Source organism: Pinus tabuliformis, chromosome 3_2 (assembly GCF_031772625.1).
Source record: "Pinus tabuliformis cultivar Carrire ecotype Pingquan chromosome 3_2, CPIR1, whole genome shotgun sequence".
NCBI lineage: Eukaryota > Viridiplantae > Streptophyta > Pinopsida > Pinales > Pinaceae > Pinus > Pinus tabuliformis.
In genome coordinates, this window is record NC_142302.1 from 467,464,723 (window position 1) to 467,483,372 (window position 18,650).

An 18,650-nucleotide genomic window follows, 5' to 3' on the forward strand; every position below is an offset into this window, starting at 1 on the left:
AGAAGACGCAGGGAGGGTCTCTTCAGCAAGCGAATGTTGCAGAACATTCTGAGCAGCAGGAATCTGCCTTTTACGCCTTTATGGCTAAGAGGTCCTCAGATCATGCTGCGTCTTCTGCGTGGTACATTGACTCTGGTGCATCACGTCATTTCTCTCACAGGTGTGACTGGTTTACTGACTTCTCATCTTTCATTGATTCTGTGGTCTTTCGCAGAGGTGAGGAGTACACAGTAGTTGGCAGCAATGTCGAAAAAGTCGAAGTCAGGATTAATTCGGCAAGGGTCCAAAAGTTGAAAAACTCGTCAAAGTCGGGAGTTTTTTTAAAAAGTCGGCAAAATTAAAAAAACACAAAATTATTCATTTTTTTTTTTAACATCTAGAGTATCCACAACATCAAATAAATGCATTTCCACATAAACATGTAAAGAAAGCTAATATATAATATGTATATGAAGTCTAATGCTACATCACATATCAAAATAGTGAATCAACTCCTGAATTTTGGGTCCTGTCTGAGTCTCAACTCTCAAGAGTCAAAATATCAACAAAAATATAATAAATGTATATCATGAGTCATCTAAAAGTCATCAAGTAATCAGTCACTGAGATCCTCTTCCCCTTTTAATTTTTGTTTCCGCTAATTGTATTAAGAAATAAGTCATGCATTTATTCAGTAGATTGTAATCTGCTTGGGTAATAAGGTGTCAGGTGGTAGGTCCAATGAAAATTAACAGTGAGTATCACAGTAGATGTGAAAATTAACGCTTGGTGACTCCAAGCTGCTAATTTTCTGAGAAAACAGTAGATGTCAGATTACTAACCTAGCCTTGGCATCTATTATTCAAAAACTCTTGGAGGTAAAATCCACTTCTGATACATAACCTTTGCCCACATTTACAGGGAGTTCACCACTAAAGAAGATTCCCTTTCAAACGTGCTCTCATTGTAGGAAGGATCTTTATTGTCACAAGATTTCACAGGTACTTTGTTCCTGTCTGAAAAATGGGTTCTTTTTTGAGGCACTGGTTTTGTTTTTTTTGGACAGGTTGTTGCTATTTGATCTTCATGACCTCCTCTTTGTTGTTTCTTCTGGAAGCATTCAACAACTATAACAATGTTTTTGATGGTGTGGGGTTCTTTCTACGGAAGACTATTGTATGCCTGTCCTTTTGGTACTTTGTAATCTTTTGAAGGGGCAGTGGCTATTAGAGTCTGGATCACTGAAAGCCTGGAGGCTTAGCCAATGTATACTTTGCTTTCTAACTAGAAATATGAAGTATAAAGATTTGTTTTTCCTTGGAAAACAAAAACATATCTTAACCTCAAAACTAACAGATTACAAATGAGATTACTATGCTCGCAAGAAGTATGACAAACAATACAATGCAATAACTTGAAAATGCATGGATGGAAGCTTCAATTTACAGTTTTTTCACCTTTGCGGCCTCTTTATCCGCGGCCTGGGAAGGGACGCAGACTTTTTGGGTCGACTCTCGATTAAATCGAGAGTATAAGGAAAAAATGGGGAATTTTTCCTTTGTGAAAAAGTCGCCAAAAAGTCGGGGGATTAAATCGTTTAGTTCAAAAAATCGCGTTTTTAGGATTAAATCGGGATTTTTTCCAGACTTTTTCCACACTGGTTGGTAGAGGTATAGTTCAGATCCAGTCTAATGGGCGCACACTCATCTTCCTTAATGTGTACTATGTTCCTGGTATGGAAATTAATCTGTTGTCTGTCAGCTAGATTATGAGGAACTCTCCTCAGCTCGATGTGGTGTTCCGTGCGCACAAGTGTTCCATTATTGATAGGGAAACTCATCTTACGGTTGCTATTGGCCTAGAGGATCATGGTCTATACAGGCATGGTCTATACAGGCTTCTTGACACTAGTGATTCTCCAGAAGTGGCTATAGCAGCTCGTGTTTCTCCCATTAGCACTTTGTGGCATCAAAGATATGGGCATCTAAACATTCAGTATCTCTCTCAGCTATCTCGAGAGGGACATGTGTCAGGGTTACCTGATATTCAAACTCAGCAGTTGGGAGTGTGCGGCGCCTGTCAAGCTGGGAAGCAACATTGGTCTTCATTCAAGGATGGAGAATCTTGGCGCACATCTAAGGTACTCCAGTTAATTCATGCTGATATTTGTGGTCCTATGAATACATCTTCAATTACTGGTTGCAAATATTTTTTGCTTATTGTAGATGATTTCAATAGAAAGATGTGGGTGTACTTTCTAAAACATAAATCTGATGTATTTAGTATATTTCAAAAGTTTAAGTCCTTAGTAGAAAAAGATTCTGGCTGTAATATCATAACTCTTAAGACAGATAACGGGGGGGAATTTTGTTCTTTTGCTTTCTCCAACTTCTGTGATACCCATGGCATCAAATGCCAGTTAACTACACCCTACACTCCTCAGCAGAACAGTTTTGTCGAACGTTGCAATCGTACGGTTGTTGAAATGGCTCGTTCCATGTTACAACACAGAAGTGTTCCGAACAAATTTTGGGCTAAAGCAGTGTTTACTGTTGTCTATCTTCTTAACCGCTCACTTACTCAAGCTGTTAAGGGGAAGACTCCATAAGAGGTTTGGTTTGACCGTAAGCCTAAGATCAGTCACCTCAAAGTGTTTGGCTCAGTTGCATATGTTTGGATTCCAGTTGCTAAGCGCTCCAAGTTGGATTCCAAAAGCCAGAAACTCATGATGATAGGGTACAGTGATCACCACAAGTCCTATAGGCTAATAGATATAAACACTGGTCGTCTTAGCTTCAGTCAGGACATAGTATTTGATGAACACAGAGGGTTCTTTCAGTCTCCTCCCTCTGAGCAGTGCTCTGAGGATCAGCCTCACAGTGTTCTTCATCCTTTAGGTCCACCTAATGGGAGGGATGATGCAGCATCAATATTTGATGATGCACCACCTGAGCTTCCTCCGGAAAATAATCCTCCTCTTGCTGCTCCTGTTATTCCTGAGCCTCCTCTACCTACTCCTGATATTGGTTCTTCTACTCTCCGGCCTAAATGGTGGGCTAAAACTATTGGTGATCTCCGGGATAATGAGCTCCTTGAAGGTAGAACTTCCAGAAATAAGAGCAAACAATAGCCTACAGTCAATTTTGCTCTTATGGCTAACCTACACAGTGTTTTTAAGCCTCAAAGCTATTTAGAGGCTAAGGGTATACCTGAGTGGGAACAGGCTATGGAAGCTAAATTCCAGAGTCTTAAGAAGAATCACACTTGGACCCCTTCTGATCTTCCTACAGGGAAGAAGCCCATTAGCTGCAAATGGGTGTATAAAGTGAACTACAAAGCTGACGGAACCCTAGACAAGTATAAGGCTCACCTTGTTGCTCGAGGGTTCTCACAGAAGGAAGGCATAGACTATGAGGAGACCTTTGCTCCTACAGTCAATATGAGTACCATACGGCTCATCCTTGCCTTAGTAGCTCAGTTTAGTTGGAAAGTCCATCAGATGGATGTAAAGAGTGCTTTTCTGAATGGTGACTTACAGGAAGAAGTCTACATGACGCAACCTCGAGGATTCAAGGTTGCCGGTCAAGAACAGAAAGTCCGTAGATTAGTCAAAGCATTTTATGGTCTGAAACAAGCTCCTCGAGCTTGATACATGAAAATTGATAAGTACCTAACAGATCATGGCTTTCAGCGGAGTCCCTCTGATGCAAACCTGTATATCAAGCATATTGGTGATGATATTATGTTTGTGGTTGTCTATGTGAATGACCTTATCATTACTGGCAGTTCAACACATTTGATCCATGGGATCAAACAAGATTTGTGCAGCACCTTTGATATGACAGATTTGGGACTTCTTCATTACTGTTTGGGGGTTGAAGTCTGGCAGACTGAGAACAACATCTTTCTCTCTCAGTCCAAGTATGCCAAAAATCTTGTGGACAGGTTCAGAATGCAGGATTGCAAACCCGCCACGACTCCTATGGAACCAGGGCTCAAACTTTCAGCTCAGTCATCCTCTCCATTTGTGGATGAAACTTTATTCAGGAAATTAGTGGGCAGCCTCATCTACCTTACTACCACTAGACCTGACATCAGTTTTGTAGTGAACTACATTTCACGCTTCATGTCAGCTCCTAAGGTTGATCATTGGATAGCAGCAAAGGGTGTGCTACGTTATGTGTGTGGCACTTCTAATTATGGATTTTTGTACACTCAGAGTTCCGATCCTACACTCAGTGGTTACATAGATTCTCACTGGGCCGGTTCGATTGATGACCGTAAATCTATCGCTGGGTATGTGTTTAGTCTGGGATCTGGTGCTGTCACATGGACTAGTAAGAAGCAGCAGGCAGTGGCTCTCTCCTCGACAAAAGTAGAGTATCGGGGAGCAGTTAAGGCATCTTGTGAGGCAGTTTGGCTTCTACGTATGCTGGCGGATATGCATGTTTCCCAGGCAAGTCCTACTCCCTTGTTCTGTGATAATCAGGGAGTGCTCAAACTTGCCAAGAATCCAATCTTCCATGAACGAACAAAGCATGTGGAAAACCATTGTCACTACATTCGACAGCTTGTTGAAGACGGATTCATTCAGTTGCTATATGTTCCCACAACGAAGTAGTCAGTAGACATCTTCACCAAGCCTCTTGGGCCTGATAAATTTGTAAAATTCAAAGGGTCTATAGGTGTTGTAAATAGATTGAGAATTAAGGGAGGGTATTAGAATAATGCTATTTTAGTGTTTAATGCTCATTCAGATATGATCGTCTGTGATCTTATTAGCAGTTTCTTAGAAGAAACTTGTTGTTTCTATTTCTTAGTAGAAACTTGCTGTTTCTATTTCTGTAAATACCTTTGTATGATTTATTGAGCTTCATTGCTCATTGTTAATTAATTCATTCATTGAAATCCATATGCGTGTTTTCGCACTATTTTAGCTGAGAGATTAACCACCTTCCTTCAAAAAGCTTCCCAAATGGGAGAGAAATCTGACTGGAATAATGGGTGGAGAACCATGTCATAGTGTTATATGTTGACCATCAAAGGAGAAAAATTTTCTCGTGTTACCCACTTTTGGTTGATTGGCTATCAAATGACGAGAAAAATTCTCCTGTGTTACCCACTTTTGGTGTGTAACAATGACCAAAGTTTGTCATTTTAAGAATTCACCCATTCTCCTTTTGAAGCTAGATAGTGATATTTCTACCTTCTTCATTTATTGTTTGCATTTATGATTTTACCTCAACAATATTTAGGAATCCTTCAACCTTGTTATCTATCACCTCTCCAATTCCTTTCGTAATAGTTCTAGTAGTATATTTCTCCTTATTTGATGATATTCTCTTGTGGATTCCTTTTCATACTTTTAACATCATTAAGGTCTTAATATGTTTTACCCAACCTTTTGATTTCTTGATCTTTCTTTTCAACTCTTCACTTCACTTATATTTTCCATTCTTTAGTTTGCTAATATTTTATTGCTTTAACTTATAAACCTCCTTAATTAGTGCTTGATTAAGACACTGCAACTTGGTGAACCAATTGCCCTTTACAAGGTCTTCGCTTAGTTATTCACTATCCTTCTATAATTTGGAAAGTGTTCTTTAGATTCGTTCAATTCAACTTAAGTTTTATGCATCTCCTCCAATTTGTGTCCTTGATCCATCTAATTAAGAATAGTTTGTCATTTTCTTCCCATGTGCAATATAATTTGATGTTCAAATCAGGACTATTCGCCCAAAGACTAGCTTCCTCGTGAAAACAAAAACCGATGCAAAAAAGATTATTAACTTTCATCTTTTGGTTCTTTACAATCCTCAACCATTTCATAGGATCAACTTTATCTTCATCTCCCCTAAACTGAGGTATTGTCATTAGTTCTTACTCAAATAACCAAGGTTTCGTTAAAACCTCTATTTCAAACTCCCAAAACCTTCAATATTTATTACAACTCTTAAAAATGTTTTCCGAATATATTCTCCCCTATTTCCTCCTTCTAATGACATTTGAATCACCTAAGTAGAACCTCCCAATCAAAAGTTGTATTACTTTTAAAATGACAGATTTTCAACCCCTATTTTGGGGATTACTCTATAAGCAGACCCTATAACGGATATATCTATGCAATTTTTGCACCAATGAGTCTTAAAATTCGTCTTGTAACAAGCCGATATGTCTTTTCACCAATTAAATTTGTATTTGCCAATCAAAATTTATGGTCACTCCCCCAAAACTTTGCTGGTTTTGGTGCCTCTCAAGTGAGCAAACTTGTCTAAATTGCCACATTGCGAATATTTTTTATTTTCCCTTGAAGTTTGGACTTGAAACACTCCTAGGTAGAACTCAATTTGGACCTAGATAAAAATCCTAACTTGCACAACCTGTAACTCTGAAATAATGGGGAAAAGATTATGAAAATTTTCCCAAATATATTTCTCTTTACTCTCTCCAATCTACAATTCCCACGCTATTCCTATATCCCAAAAAGAGTTGTAGCTAAAATGTTAAGACGACTCTTTTGAAAGTGCAGATTTGAGGATCGTCCACTCTGATACCAAATGTTATGAAATCGACCCCAAAAATAGCACAATGAACCACAATACATACAATGTTCACCAAATATGAAAATGAAGCACAACTCCCAAAGTTATAATTGAGATGAGTCACACAATAACTCCTCATAGATTAGGAGAACCTCCTCCAAAATGACCCCAGTACATCCATATAACCAAATCATAAGTTCATGTCCATAATAATGACTATATTGACCTCTAGATATACATAATCTCACTCAATGCACATGTGGGCCCTCCTAGTAGGCCGACCACATATACATTTAACTGAATTAAATATACATTCAAACCCCCATACACCCCCATAGGGTCATAAAATAGTATGGGGTGAGATTTGCTAAGATATAGTTGTGTAGGACCACCACATTTCTATATGATGGATTGAGCACATGAGCATGAGATTCCTCGTTGACTAGACTATTTTGAGACACAGATTTTCTTTTTGTAATAATTTCTTGCTTCCACTGAGGGATAGTAGAAAAAAGTGGAATCAAAGCACACTATGAAGCAATTTAGGCATTTTGACCCAGCACATAGGTTCTCTAGTATAAGAGCTCTTGCACAACAAGAAGGTTGGCAAGGGAAAGCATGTCTAGTGTATAGTCTAACAGGTGTTCGGCTGATTGTTGTCACTTTGTTTTTAAGCATGCTTTTTGTGCTCAAATGTATCTTGCATATACAACGGTATGCTATCTGTGAGTAGCAATTGAGAATTTTGCGTTTAAATCTATGAGAATTACACCCTTGTCGTTGTCATTTCATGGCCTTGGTTCAAGGGACGACTGAAGAAGGCAGCAATTGTGCAAGGATTGCCTATGGATGGGTGGTAAATCGTTTACAAAGAGTGATTCCTAGTTGTTCTAGACTAATCTGGTATTGCATTTGCTTACATGTTTCAGCTACGATACTTGCAAAGTTCAAATGGTGTAATCAAGACTTTTTTCCAATTTACATAAGATTGTTCACTGTGTGTTGAATGCTTCTGCATATGCATAGGGTGAGCGAGGGTGAGAGAGAAAAATGAATTAGGTTTAAGAAAAAAAATTTACATTCAGATAAACCAAATGCATTATAAGTTCTTTGGTAGGATGTATACCTTTTCATTAAGCAAGAGCTCCTTTCTAGAAATTATATACAAGCACAATCTGCATTGTCAGTGCAAACTCACTTTCAGAAAACACTTTAATTTAGCAATTTCAGTGGATTCTTGCATGGGGAACTCAACATCAAAGTGCGCAGGTTATATGCAAGCATGTCACCAAACGGGGCATTGAATTTAAGATTCATTCTTTGCAGGACGTTTCAGAAATGAACTTCTGTTTGACATTCATATCCTTACATCTTCCAAAAAAAATCCCCCCATGTTTCACAAGAAACAAGGAGTCTCACCATTTCCTTAATGTTCAATTTTTCCAATGCTTTTGAAAAATTTGTTTGTCTCTATCATCATTCTACCATGGGCTCATGTCTTTAGTACTATAATCTTTGGGACTGTTATTCCTTAGTTTAGATGAATGGGAATGCTTGCACATACTGAAGTCAAACCACATTGGCTCACTTGTAGATGTTTCCTTTCCCAAGATCTACATTCCTACAGAAACTTTCAACTTTTAGACAGTGTTAACTAAGGTTTGGCTAGGATTAAGAGACATGCTCTATGAAGATGATGAAATGAAAGCATGCAAGACTAGAACAAAACCATACATGGATTTCTTCAGCAAATCAATAATCACTATAGTTCTAACACTCTGATAGATCAACAATAACAGCAATAATATATGATTGTCAAACACACCTCATTGAGATCTACATCCTCAGACGTAACTTTGAAGCGTCCTTTTTGCTGTACAAATGCTGCTTTCAATTTATCTTCTGAATCACATGTTCAATGTTACTTAATATCAACTCTTATTCAAAGATTGTCACAAAATTAAAAATCACTACACATAAGGAAGAATGCTACTATAGAAAAGGATACGTGCAACAGAGAAAATGGGAGAGAACAGATGGAATTATAAAGAAGAAATTGATAGATATACCTAATAATTTAGACGGCTCAGAGTAGCTATCAATATCTTTTGACCCCTGCACTAATGGACCACTTAAATTCCTATGTTGAGGTCGTCTTTCATGTCTTTCCCTGCAAAATTTCCAGAATATGTTGTCACCTAGGAATATGATCTATGTAAGCATGGCGTAAACTAAAACCATGCATCAGGTCTCTCCTCAGTGATCAATGAGAATTGATAACAACGTTTGAAAATTTCTAGAAACAAAACACAGCAACATAGTAAAATAACAGATATAACACTATCAGCATCCCTAAGCATCCCTACTATTGCTATGCAATTAATGGTAATGTTAAAAATTTAAGCAAAATGATGAAAGTGTCATTTTAAGAATTTAACAGTAAAAGCACAAAACCATCTTTTGGACCCCATGTGCTGCACATTGCATAGACCTCATGCTTGAGGATATTGGCAAATTAGATTGGGTCAAAAACACTGTAGATCATGCAAAAAGCATAACAAAATTTATCTACAATCATTCATGGATTTTGAGCCTGATGAGGAAACACACAGGGGGCAGAGATATTATTAGGCCTGCCATCACTAAGAAAAAAGTTAATGAAAAAATATTTTGGAGAAAGGTAGCAAAGATTGTGAAACTTGTTAAGCCACTAGTTAAGGTGTTGTGGTTGGTGGATGGGGAAAGATTGGCTATGGGCTTCATTTATTAGGCTATGGATCAAGCAAAGGAGCAAATAAAGAGGGCATACAAGGATAAAGTGGCTAAGTATGGGCCCATTTGGGCAATCATTGATGAAAGATGGAACAATCAACTCCATCGCCCTATACATGCAGCTAGGTATTTTTTGAACCCACAGTATCAGTAAAAAGCTAAGGCGACAAGAGCTTTGAAGGGGGAGGTTAGAGATGGATTGATTGACTGCATTGATCGCATGATCCCATTGGAGTGTGATCAGCTGGAGATACACCACAAGCCACAACCTTCAGTAGTGCCTCAGGTACCTTTGGGAATAACCTAGCAAAGATTGCAAGGGAAGTAGATGAGCCAAGTAAACAAAGATTTCAATTTTCAAATTCTTAATACTTATTTTGTTAAATCATTTATAATTTGAAAGTTGGATATAATTTGTAATTTTGTTGAGCTAACTCATTACACTCCTATGTTTTTTGCAGCACAATGGTGTGAGGCTTTTGGTAGCCATTGTCCTGAATTGCAGAGGTTTGCAATTCATATTTTGAGTCAAACTTGTAGTGCTACTGGGTGTGAGCACAATTGGTCTGTCTTTGAGAGAATTCACACAACAAAGAGAAACCTTTTGGATCAAAAATGGATAAATGATCTAGTCTGTCCAATAAAACCTCCAGCCCAGAGGCAACCAATTGCTGAACAAAAGACCTGATTCAGATCCCATTGTGTTGGAAGACATTGATCCAACATCAGATTGGGTAGTGGAGAGTCATCTAGCAGAGTTTGATTCTGATGAGGATCTTGATTTGGATTTACAGGTGGAGGCAACACTCGAACATAATGTTCAGTTGAATGCAGATCCTGATCCACTTGTACCAACCTCAGGGCTAGCCCCAAGTCCTCCAGTTGCAGGGGCTTCTTTTGTGGAGCCACGACAGAAGCGCATATCTCATCTATCTCAGCTTGCAGCTGCAGCACAGCCTGCTAGTGCTACCACTTCTATAGTTGCAGTTAGAGATGATGAGGAGGAGGAGCCATGGGGCCCCCTATCTGACTCTGATCCAAAGGTTGATCCAGATGATCTTGGCTCCTCTAGCAGTAGCCAGTGACGCCACTAGCCAGTAGTACTGGTCACAGTTTACTTTTGTTGTAGAGGCCATTTCTAGCCTCCTTGGTTATGTGTTTTTGTTTTGATCTCTATATCATCATCATGTATGTATTGGACAGTGCACTGGGTGCCATTTTGATATAATGGATATATACATGAGCCTGCTTTGATCATATGTTGTCTTCTATCTATATTCCAATGTTGTGTGTTTGGAAACACGAATGAAAATCTTTAAAATTATGTTTCTTTATTAAAAAAAAAATATTTAATGTATTTTCTACAATGACCGAGTCATTGAAATCGAGTCGGAGTCGGAGTCGACCCTCGGCCGAGTCGGTGTCAGAGTCGGAGTTTTAAAACATTGGTTATTAGAGCTATGGTGGATGAAAAGAGCATTGAGATCACATCTGGATTGATCATGTCACAAAGAAGAAGTTGTTCTTGTCATCAAAACTTAGGCCTTAATCTGTCAACAACCACTAGATTAAGAATCAGATTCCTTAGGAGACAAGCATATCTCTAATCTCAAGCAAAGAAAGACAAGAGAAGTGGAGCGAATTTTTGCGTCTTATCTCTGTTGTAGAGGAGCGAAAGATTGTGGTTATATCTCTGTGCTAGAAGAGCAAAGGTTTGTGGTATATCTTCTGTGGAAGCCAGCAAAACTCTATAGTATATCTCTGTGGAATCCAACGAAGGTCTGTGTTATATTTTCTATCGAGGAGGGACAAATATACTCTGAAAGAAGCAGCCACATACATCTGTCTGAGATAAGCCATAAATTGTTGAAGAACAAGCATGAAGAGATTATTAGAATAATGTTATTTAGTGTTTAATGTTCATTCTTATTCATTGTTTCTATTTTTATCTTTTTAGCAGTTTCTTAGAAGAAACTGGTTGTTTCTATTTCCTAATAGAAACTTGATGTTTCTGTAAATATCTCTATATTAATTATTGAGGTTCATTTGCTCATGTAAATAAATTCAATTCATTCATTGATTATGGTATCAGAGCTCGGGTATTTTTTTTCGAAATAATAATTTTTTTCTCTGGGCGTCACAATTTCTGAGCCTCAAAGCGTGGGTGGAATCTGTGCATTGTGAACATGCACATTGTTGTTTTGGTCTGGAGGTCAATTCGGGATTGCTCGAGACAGTCTATATTGTCCTACAGAAAGTGAAATTACGTCTCTGCAAGGATTTGTCCTCCGTAGTGGCCTATGTGGCCACGCTAAAGAGATCGTGGTCCTCTGACTCGTTGTCAAGAAACAGAGCCAAGGCTTGTGTCTTCTCTCCCACCACACATCCTGATTCCTTCCCGTGCCGTCTTCATTGCCAGACTGTGCTTTGTCGTGCCGACGATACATCTCTCTCCGACACCGCTGGCCTCGATACTTCGCGGAGCAACGATGCGCTCCAAATCTTGAAGGATCAAACCTGTCAACTATTATTATTATTACTATTTGTTGAAATTCAGGGCAAACACATGCATCTGACATTTATATTACAGTTTTTGCGTTTTGGATATTTTTTTTTAGCATGCAACGTACTATTCTCCCTACGTACCTCCTGAGGTCTGAATTTGCTCTTCTGTTGATGAACCGAGATTCTATACTAGCTTGGCCGAAGTCCTGAGGTTAGTTCTTGTCTGTGGCTGGAGGACTGCTCTGATAACCTCGACTATCCGTGGAAGGACATCATCCAAATTCTGTGTCCGAGTTACAGGCTCTTGTGGTAAGGAATCCAAGTTCTGTTGCAGGCCTATGTTGTGGGTCCAAGAAGATCCAAGTTCTGTCATAAAACCCTTCTGTAACCAGAGAATGGCCATTGCCTGACAATTGTTGCTGGAGATCAATCGAAAGATTAATGACGAAACACGAGATTTTAGCATTTGCAAGTGCTAACTGCTTTTGTATGACATTTCTAGTGGGCGTATTACATTGACTGCGTAAAATCTGCAGTCTCTCTCACACATCCGCCTAGACTGAATGTGTACGTCAGACGTATCAAGTTTGAGTATCTTCATTTGTTGTGTTTCGGGTACTGCTGAAAGCCTGTGGGGATTCTTGCCCAGTAAGTTATTTTTGGTCAAAGATCGTGCTCTATATATATTTCCTTGAACCCGCTTCTCAGAACGATTTCTGGTTCTATTTTATATTGCACCAGCACCTATAATTTTTTGTACAGGATCAGCCGGCATCTGCATTGAAATCCATGCTGGACCCCTTTGTTGTTTTCTGTGTCTTGGGCAACGTACAGATGGCTTCGCTAACCAATCTGATGTTGGAAGGCAGTCAGCGCTTTAATGGCACCAATTATAACATCTGGAAACAGAGAATGTTTACCATTTTTTAATATAGGCATCTTGATCAGCTCATTTTGGGGAAAGAGCTCCGTCCTAGTACATCCGGTACAGATCAAGATAAGTTTAATGATCAAAACCGAGAGGCTATTATGCTTCTCAAACTCTCTGTGACTGATGATCAGTTACCGCAAATTCCATCCGACAAGACAGCTGCTAAAACTTGGCAACATCTGAAAGAATTGCACGAGACATCCGACAAGAGCAAAGCTTTCTTTCTCAAGAATTAGTTGTTCTCCATCATGATGGACGAACATATGTCTTTACAAGAACATCTTAACAAGATTAAAGACATTCGAGATCAGCTCGAATCCTTTGGTCGGACCATGGAGGTAGAAGATATGGTAGTCATCACTCTGAAAAGTCTACCAAAATCTTATGAGCACTTCATAGAAACACTCAACATTACCTCCACTAATGTTGATCTGAAGTTTCCGGAGCTATGCAACAAACTCATGCAGCAGGGTCGTTGGAAACAACAGTTTGGTAGTGGTGCCTCATCAGCTTCCTCAGAAAATGCTTTTGCTGCCAAATATCAGTCCTCTCAGTCCTTTCAGCAGAAAGCTTCTTCTCAGCTTTTTGATCCTGCTAGGAAGAAAAATGTGCGGTGTAATTACTGTCACAAATTTGGCCACATGAAGAAAGATTGCCGACAGAGGATTGCTTCTTAACAGAAGAAACATGGAGGGCCCCATCAGACAACGAATGTTGCAGAACATTCCGAGCAAACAGAATCTACCTTTTATGCCTTTATGGCTAAAAGGTCTTCAGATCATGTCCTATCTTCGACTTGGTACATTGACTCTGGTGCATCACGCCATTTCTCTCACAGACGTGACTGGTTTATTGACTTCTCACCTTTCAGTGATTCCATGGTATTCGGCGGAGGTGAAGAGTACACAATGGTTGGCAGAGGTACAGTTCAGATCCAGCCTGGTGGGCACACACTCATCTTCCTGAATGTGTACTATGTTCCTGGTATGGAAATTAATCTGTTGTCTGTCAGCCAGATTATGAAGAACTCTCCTCAACTTGATGTAGTGTTCAGTGCGCAAAAGTGCTCCATTATAGATAGGGAGACTAGTCTTACAGTTGCTGCTGGCCTAGAGGATCATGGTCTATACAGGCTTCTTGACACTGGTGATTCTCCAGAAGTGGCTCTAGCAACTCGTGTTTCTCCCATCAGCACTCTGAGGCATCAGCAAGATGGGCATCTAAACATGTAGTATCTCTCTCAGCTCTCTCGGGAGGGACTTGTGTCAGGGTTACCTGATATTCAGACTCGGCAGTTGGGAGTATGCGGCGCCTGTCAAGCTGGCAAGCAACATTGGTCTTCATTGAAGGATGGAGAATCTTGGAGTGCATCTAAGGTACTCCAGTTAATTCATGCTAATATTTGTGGTCCTATGAATACATCTTCTATCACTGGTTTCAAATATTTTTCGCTTATTGTAGATGATTTCAGTAGAAAGATGTGGGTGTATTTTCTAAAATATAAATCTGATGAATTTAGTATCTTTCAGAAGTTTAAATCCTTAGTTGAAAAAGAATCTAGCTGTAATATCATAACTCATAGGACAAATAACAGGGGAGAATTTTGTTCTTCTGATTTCTCCAACTTCTGTGATACTCATGGCATCAAACTTCAATTAACTACACCCTACACTCCTCAACATAACAGTGTTTTCGAACACCGCAACCGTACGGTTGTTGAAATGGCTCATTCCATATTACAACACAGGAGTGTTCCGAACAAATTCTAGGCTAAAGCAGTATTTACTGTTGTTTATCTTCTTAACCGATCACCTACTCAGGCTATTAAATGGAAGACTCCCGAAGAGGTTTGGTCTGGCCGTAAGCCTAAGATCAGTCACCTCAAAGTATTTGGCTTGGTTGCATATGTTTGGATTCCAGTTGCTAAGCACTCTAAGTTGGATTCCAAAATCCAGAAACTCATGATGACAGGGTACAGTGATCATCACAAGGCCTATATGCTGATAGATAGAGCCACTGGTCATCTTAGCTTCAGTCGGGTTGTAGTATTTGATTAAGACAGAGGATTCTTTCAGTCTCCTTCTGAGCAGTGTTCTGAGGATCAGCCTCACAATGTTCTTCTTCCAGTAGGTCCACCTGATGGAGGGATGATGCAGCATCAGTATTTGATGATACACTACCTGTGCTTCCTTTAGAAAATAACCCTCCTCTGGTTGCTCCTATTGTTCCTGAGCCTTCTCCACCTCCCCCTGATATTGGTTCCTCTACTCTCCGGCCTAAATGGTGGGCTAAAACCATTGGTGATCTTCGAGATAATGAGCTCCTTGAAAGTAGAACTTCTAGACATAAGAGCAAACAGCAGTCTATAGTAAATTTTCCTCTTATGGCTAACTTGCACAGTATTTTTGAGCCTCAAACCTATTCAGAGGCTAAGGGTACACCTGAGTGGGAACAGGCTATGGAAGCTGAATTCCAGAGTCTTCAGAAGAATCACACTTGGACCCTTTCTGATCTTCCTGCAAGGAAAAAGCCCATTAGCTGTAAATGGGTGTATAAAGTAAAATACAAAGCGGACAAAACCCTAGACAAGTATAAAGCTCGCCTTGTTGCTCGAGGGTTCTCACAGAAGGAAGGCATTGACTATGAGCAAACCTTTGCTCCTACAGCCAAGATGAGTACCATATGGCTTGTCCTTGCCTTAGCAGCTCAGTTCAATTGGAAAGTCCATCAGATGGATATAAAGAGTGCTTTTCTGAATGGTGACTTACAGGAAGAAGTCTACATGACACAGCGTCCAGGATTCAAGGTTGCCGGTCAAGAACAGAAAGTCCGTAGATTAGTCAAAGCACTCTATGGTCTAAAACAAGCTCCTCGGGCTTGGTACATGAAAATTGATAAGTACCTCACAGATCATGGTTTTCAGCGGAGCCCATCTGATGCAAACTTGTATATCAAGCATACTGGTGATGATATTCTGTTTGTGGTTGTCTATGTGGATGACCTTATCATTACTGGCAACTCAACACATTTGATCCATGGGATCAAACAGGATTTGTGCAGCACTTTTGATATGACAGATTTAGGACTTCTTCATTATTGTTTGGGGGTTGAAGTGTGGCAGACTAAGAACAACATCTTTCTCTCTCAGTCCAAGTATGCCAAAAATCTTGTGGATAGATTCAGAATGCAGGATTGCAAACCTGCCACGACTCCTATGGAACCAGGGCTCAAACTTGCAACTCAGTCATCCTCACCCCTTGTGGATAAAACTTTATTCAGGGAATTAGTGGGCAGCCTCATCTACCTTACTGCCACTAGACCTGACATCAGTTTTGCAGTGAGCTACATTTCCCGCTTCATGTCAGCTCCTAAGGCTGATCATTGGATAGCAGCGAAGCGTGTGCTGCGTTATGTGTGTGGCACTCCTGATTATGGACTTCTGTACACTCGAAGTTCCGATCCTATACTCAGTGGTTACATAGATTCTGACTGGGCCGGTTCGGTTGATGACCGTAAATCTACAGCTGGGTATGTGTTTAATCTAGGATCCGGTGCTGTCACCTGGACTAGTAAGAAGCAGCAGGCAGTGGCTCTCTCCTCAACAGAAGCAAAGTATCGGGGAGCAGTTAAGGCATCTTGTGAGGCAGTTTGGCTTCGACGTATGCTTGCAGATATGCATGTTTTTCAGACAAGTCCTACTCCCTTGTTCTGTGATAATCAAGGAGTGCTCAAACTTGCCAAGAATCCAGTCTTTCATGAACGAACAAAGCATGTAGAAACCCATTGTCACTACATTCGCTAGCATGTTGATGACAGATCCATTCAGTTGCGATATGTTCCCACAATGGAGCAGCCCACTGACATCTTCACTAAGCCTCTTGGTCCTCATAAGTTTGTAAAATTCAAAGGGTCTATCGGTGTTGTAAATAGATTGAGCATTAAAGGAGGGTATTAGAATAATGCTAATTAGTGTTTAATGCTCATTCTTATTAGTTGTTTCTATTTTTATCTTTTTCGCAGTTTCTTAGAAAAAACTGGTTGTTTCTATTTCCTAGTAGAAACTTGATGTTTCTGTAAATATCTTTGTATTACTTATTGAGCTTCATTTGCTCATGTAAATCAATTCAATTCATTCATTGATTAGAGATAAGAGAGAAGTCAAGTTGAAAATTCTGTGAGGGCACTGTGCTCAAAATAAGTGATGAAGGTGTTCAAAATAAGTATGAGACAACCACATATTAAGGCCAAACCACATATTAAGGCTGAAAATCTCAGGTGTTGTTTCAGAGGACCAAGATCCTCAAAGAGATAGAATAGAAAGTCGAAGTTGCCTCAGAAAAATATAGGATCAAAAGATCTCTTGAAGATAACCAATATTGAAGGCAGAATCACACTTGAGAAGATCAAATTTCGTAAGTTGAAGTCTCAAACAATACCTTGTTAAGAAGCCGAGCTTGTACTATTTCGTGTTGGAAAGTGTAACTAGTTTCGGTCTTCATAATTGTCATTTGCGTCATGTCATCATGTCATTCTTATGTATTGGCAAAAGAAAAAGAAATTTTATTGTAAAAGAAAATTGACTTATTAAAGCATGGGTTACATGCTTGGGTCATTGGTCAATAGGTCAAAGCATCCATTGTGTGCTCTAGGATTTTTGTATTGAGTCAAAGTCAATATCATAATGTAAAAGGCCCCATTTGGCACTTGTATCAAAGAAAGAAAATATATTTTGTACCTAAAAAGTGTCTAGAATGCTCAAGAGAACAGGTTGGCCTAGAGTGGGCTCAAGAGCCACTTGGAAAGGCTATATATAAAGAGACTTCGACCTCCATTGTAACATACATCAAGCAATCACATATTGGATTCGTTCTGAAGTCTGAAAGGGATGCAAAGGTCTAAGAGAGCTGGAATAGTCTAAGCGAAGAAGAAGATAAGTCTCAAAAGTCTGTAATTTACTGTCTACAATGCACACATGCAAGGATCCTAGGTTCTGCTAGGGTTTCCACAGGTTCTGAAGTTGCAGAAATGAAGAAGACAAAGTTCAGAAGTAAAGAAGACATGTATGGATGGTTGGTTGACCTGTATCTTGAAGGAAGCTATAGGTCTTGTGTTTGGTCTTGGAAGTCTCCTTTGAAAGTTGATAAGAAAGAGAAGTTCTTGTGGGTTTTCCCCTGTTGGAGGGGTTTTGCCCTAGCATGGAGCCTATATCTTGTGTTCATGTGATCTCTATTGTTTGGCATTTATTTGATGATGAAGAACACACACATAATAATAATCTAAGAAGAAGAACATAATCACAAATAACTGTCATGAATGGAAAATGGAATTACAGATGCTGCCCTAATCAGATTTTCCAACATTTCGAAAGGTGCAATCAAAAGGAAGTTTGAAATCCTCCCTGAATTCAAGGTATGTATTTGCAAACAAAATTCTTTTGTTCAAGATAATGCTTCTCTTGGCTACATTCTTGAAGGTTCTGTAATGGGACTGAATATCAGAAGTACACTGAAGTTGGGGAAGGCATTGAACATCTTTCTATTCCAAGTAGCATTAACAAATTATCCAAATTGAAGCATATTGCTTGGCTCCTAGCTTGAAAAATTTACACTACAATGATCATTATCTGAGAGTTAATTAGAAGTGTGATGCCTCCTTAAACTCTGTGAATATGAGGTAAATATTATCTCTATAATTTCTATTCAAAGTATCTTAGATCTAAATGATCTCTTGTTATCATGATGAACTCCTAGTTTAAGTCAAGAATGTAAGCCATCATGTGAGGACGAACTGTATAATGAAGAGCTGCCCAGAATGAGCGAAGTATGTCTTGCATAAAAATATGGAGTAATAACTGCACCTCGTATCGAAATTGAATTGTCAATAAAAGCAAAATAAGTCCAGTACTGAGTTGTGCTTCTTTA

General features: G+C 39.3%; 1 protein-coding gene across 13 annotated transcripts in view; it reads right to left on the reverse strand.

Moving 5' to 3' along the window:
• LOC149181305 (uncharacterized) overlaps nucleotides 1-18,650 on the reverse strand; it is a 150,674-nt gene that overhangs the window by 13,291 nt on the left and 118,733 nt on the right. For 12 of the 13 annotated variants that reach the window (XM_089416568.1, XM_089416567.1, XM_089416566.1 and 9 more), the window contains 2 exons: nucleotides 8,591-8,691; nucleotides 8,347-8,423 (listed from right to left, as the gene is read on the reverse strand). In XM_089416568.1, coding sequence (XP_089272694.1) covers nucleotides 8,347-8,423; nucleotides 8,591-8,691 — 178 coding nt within the window. The remainder of the gene's footprint in view (nucleotides 1-8,346; nucleotides 8,424-8,590; nucleotides 8,692-18,650) is intronic. The other variant, XM_089416569.1, reaches the window with a different exon arrangement.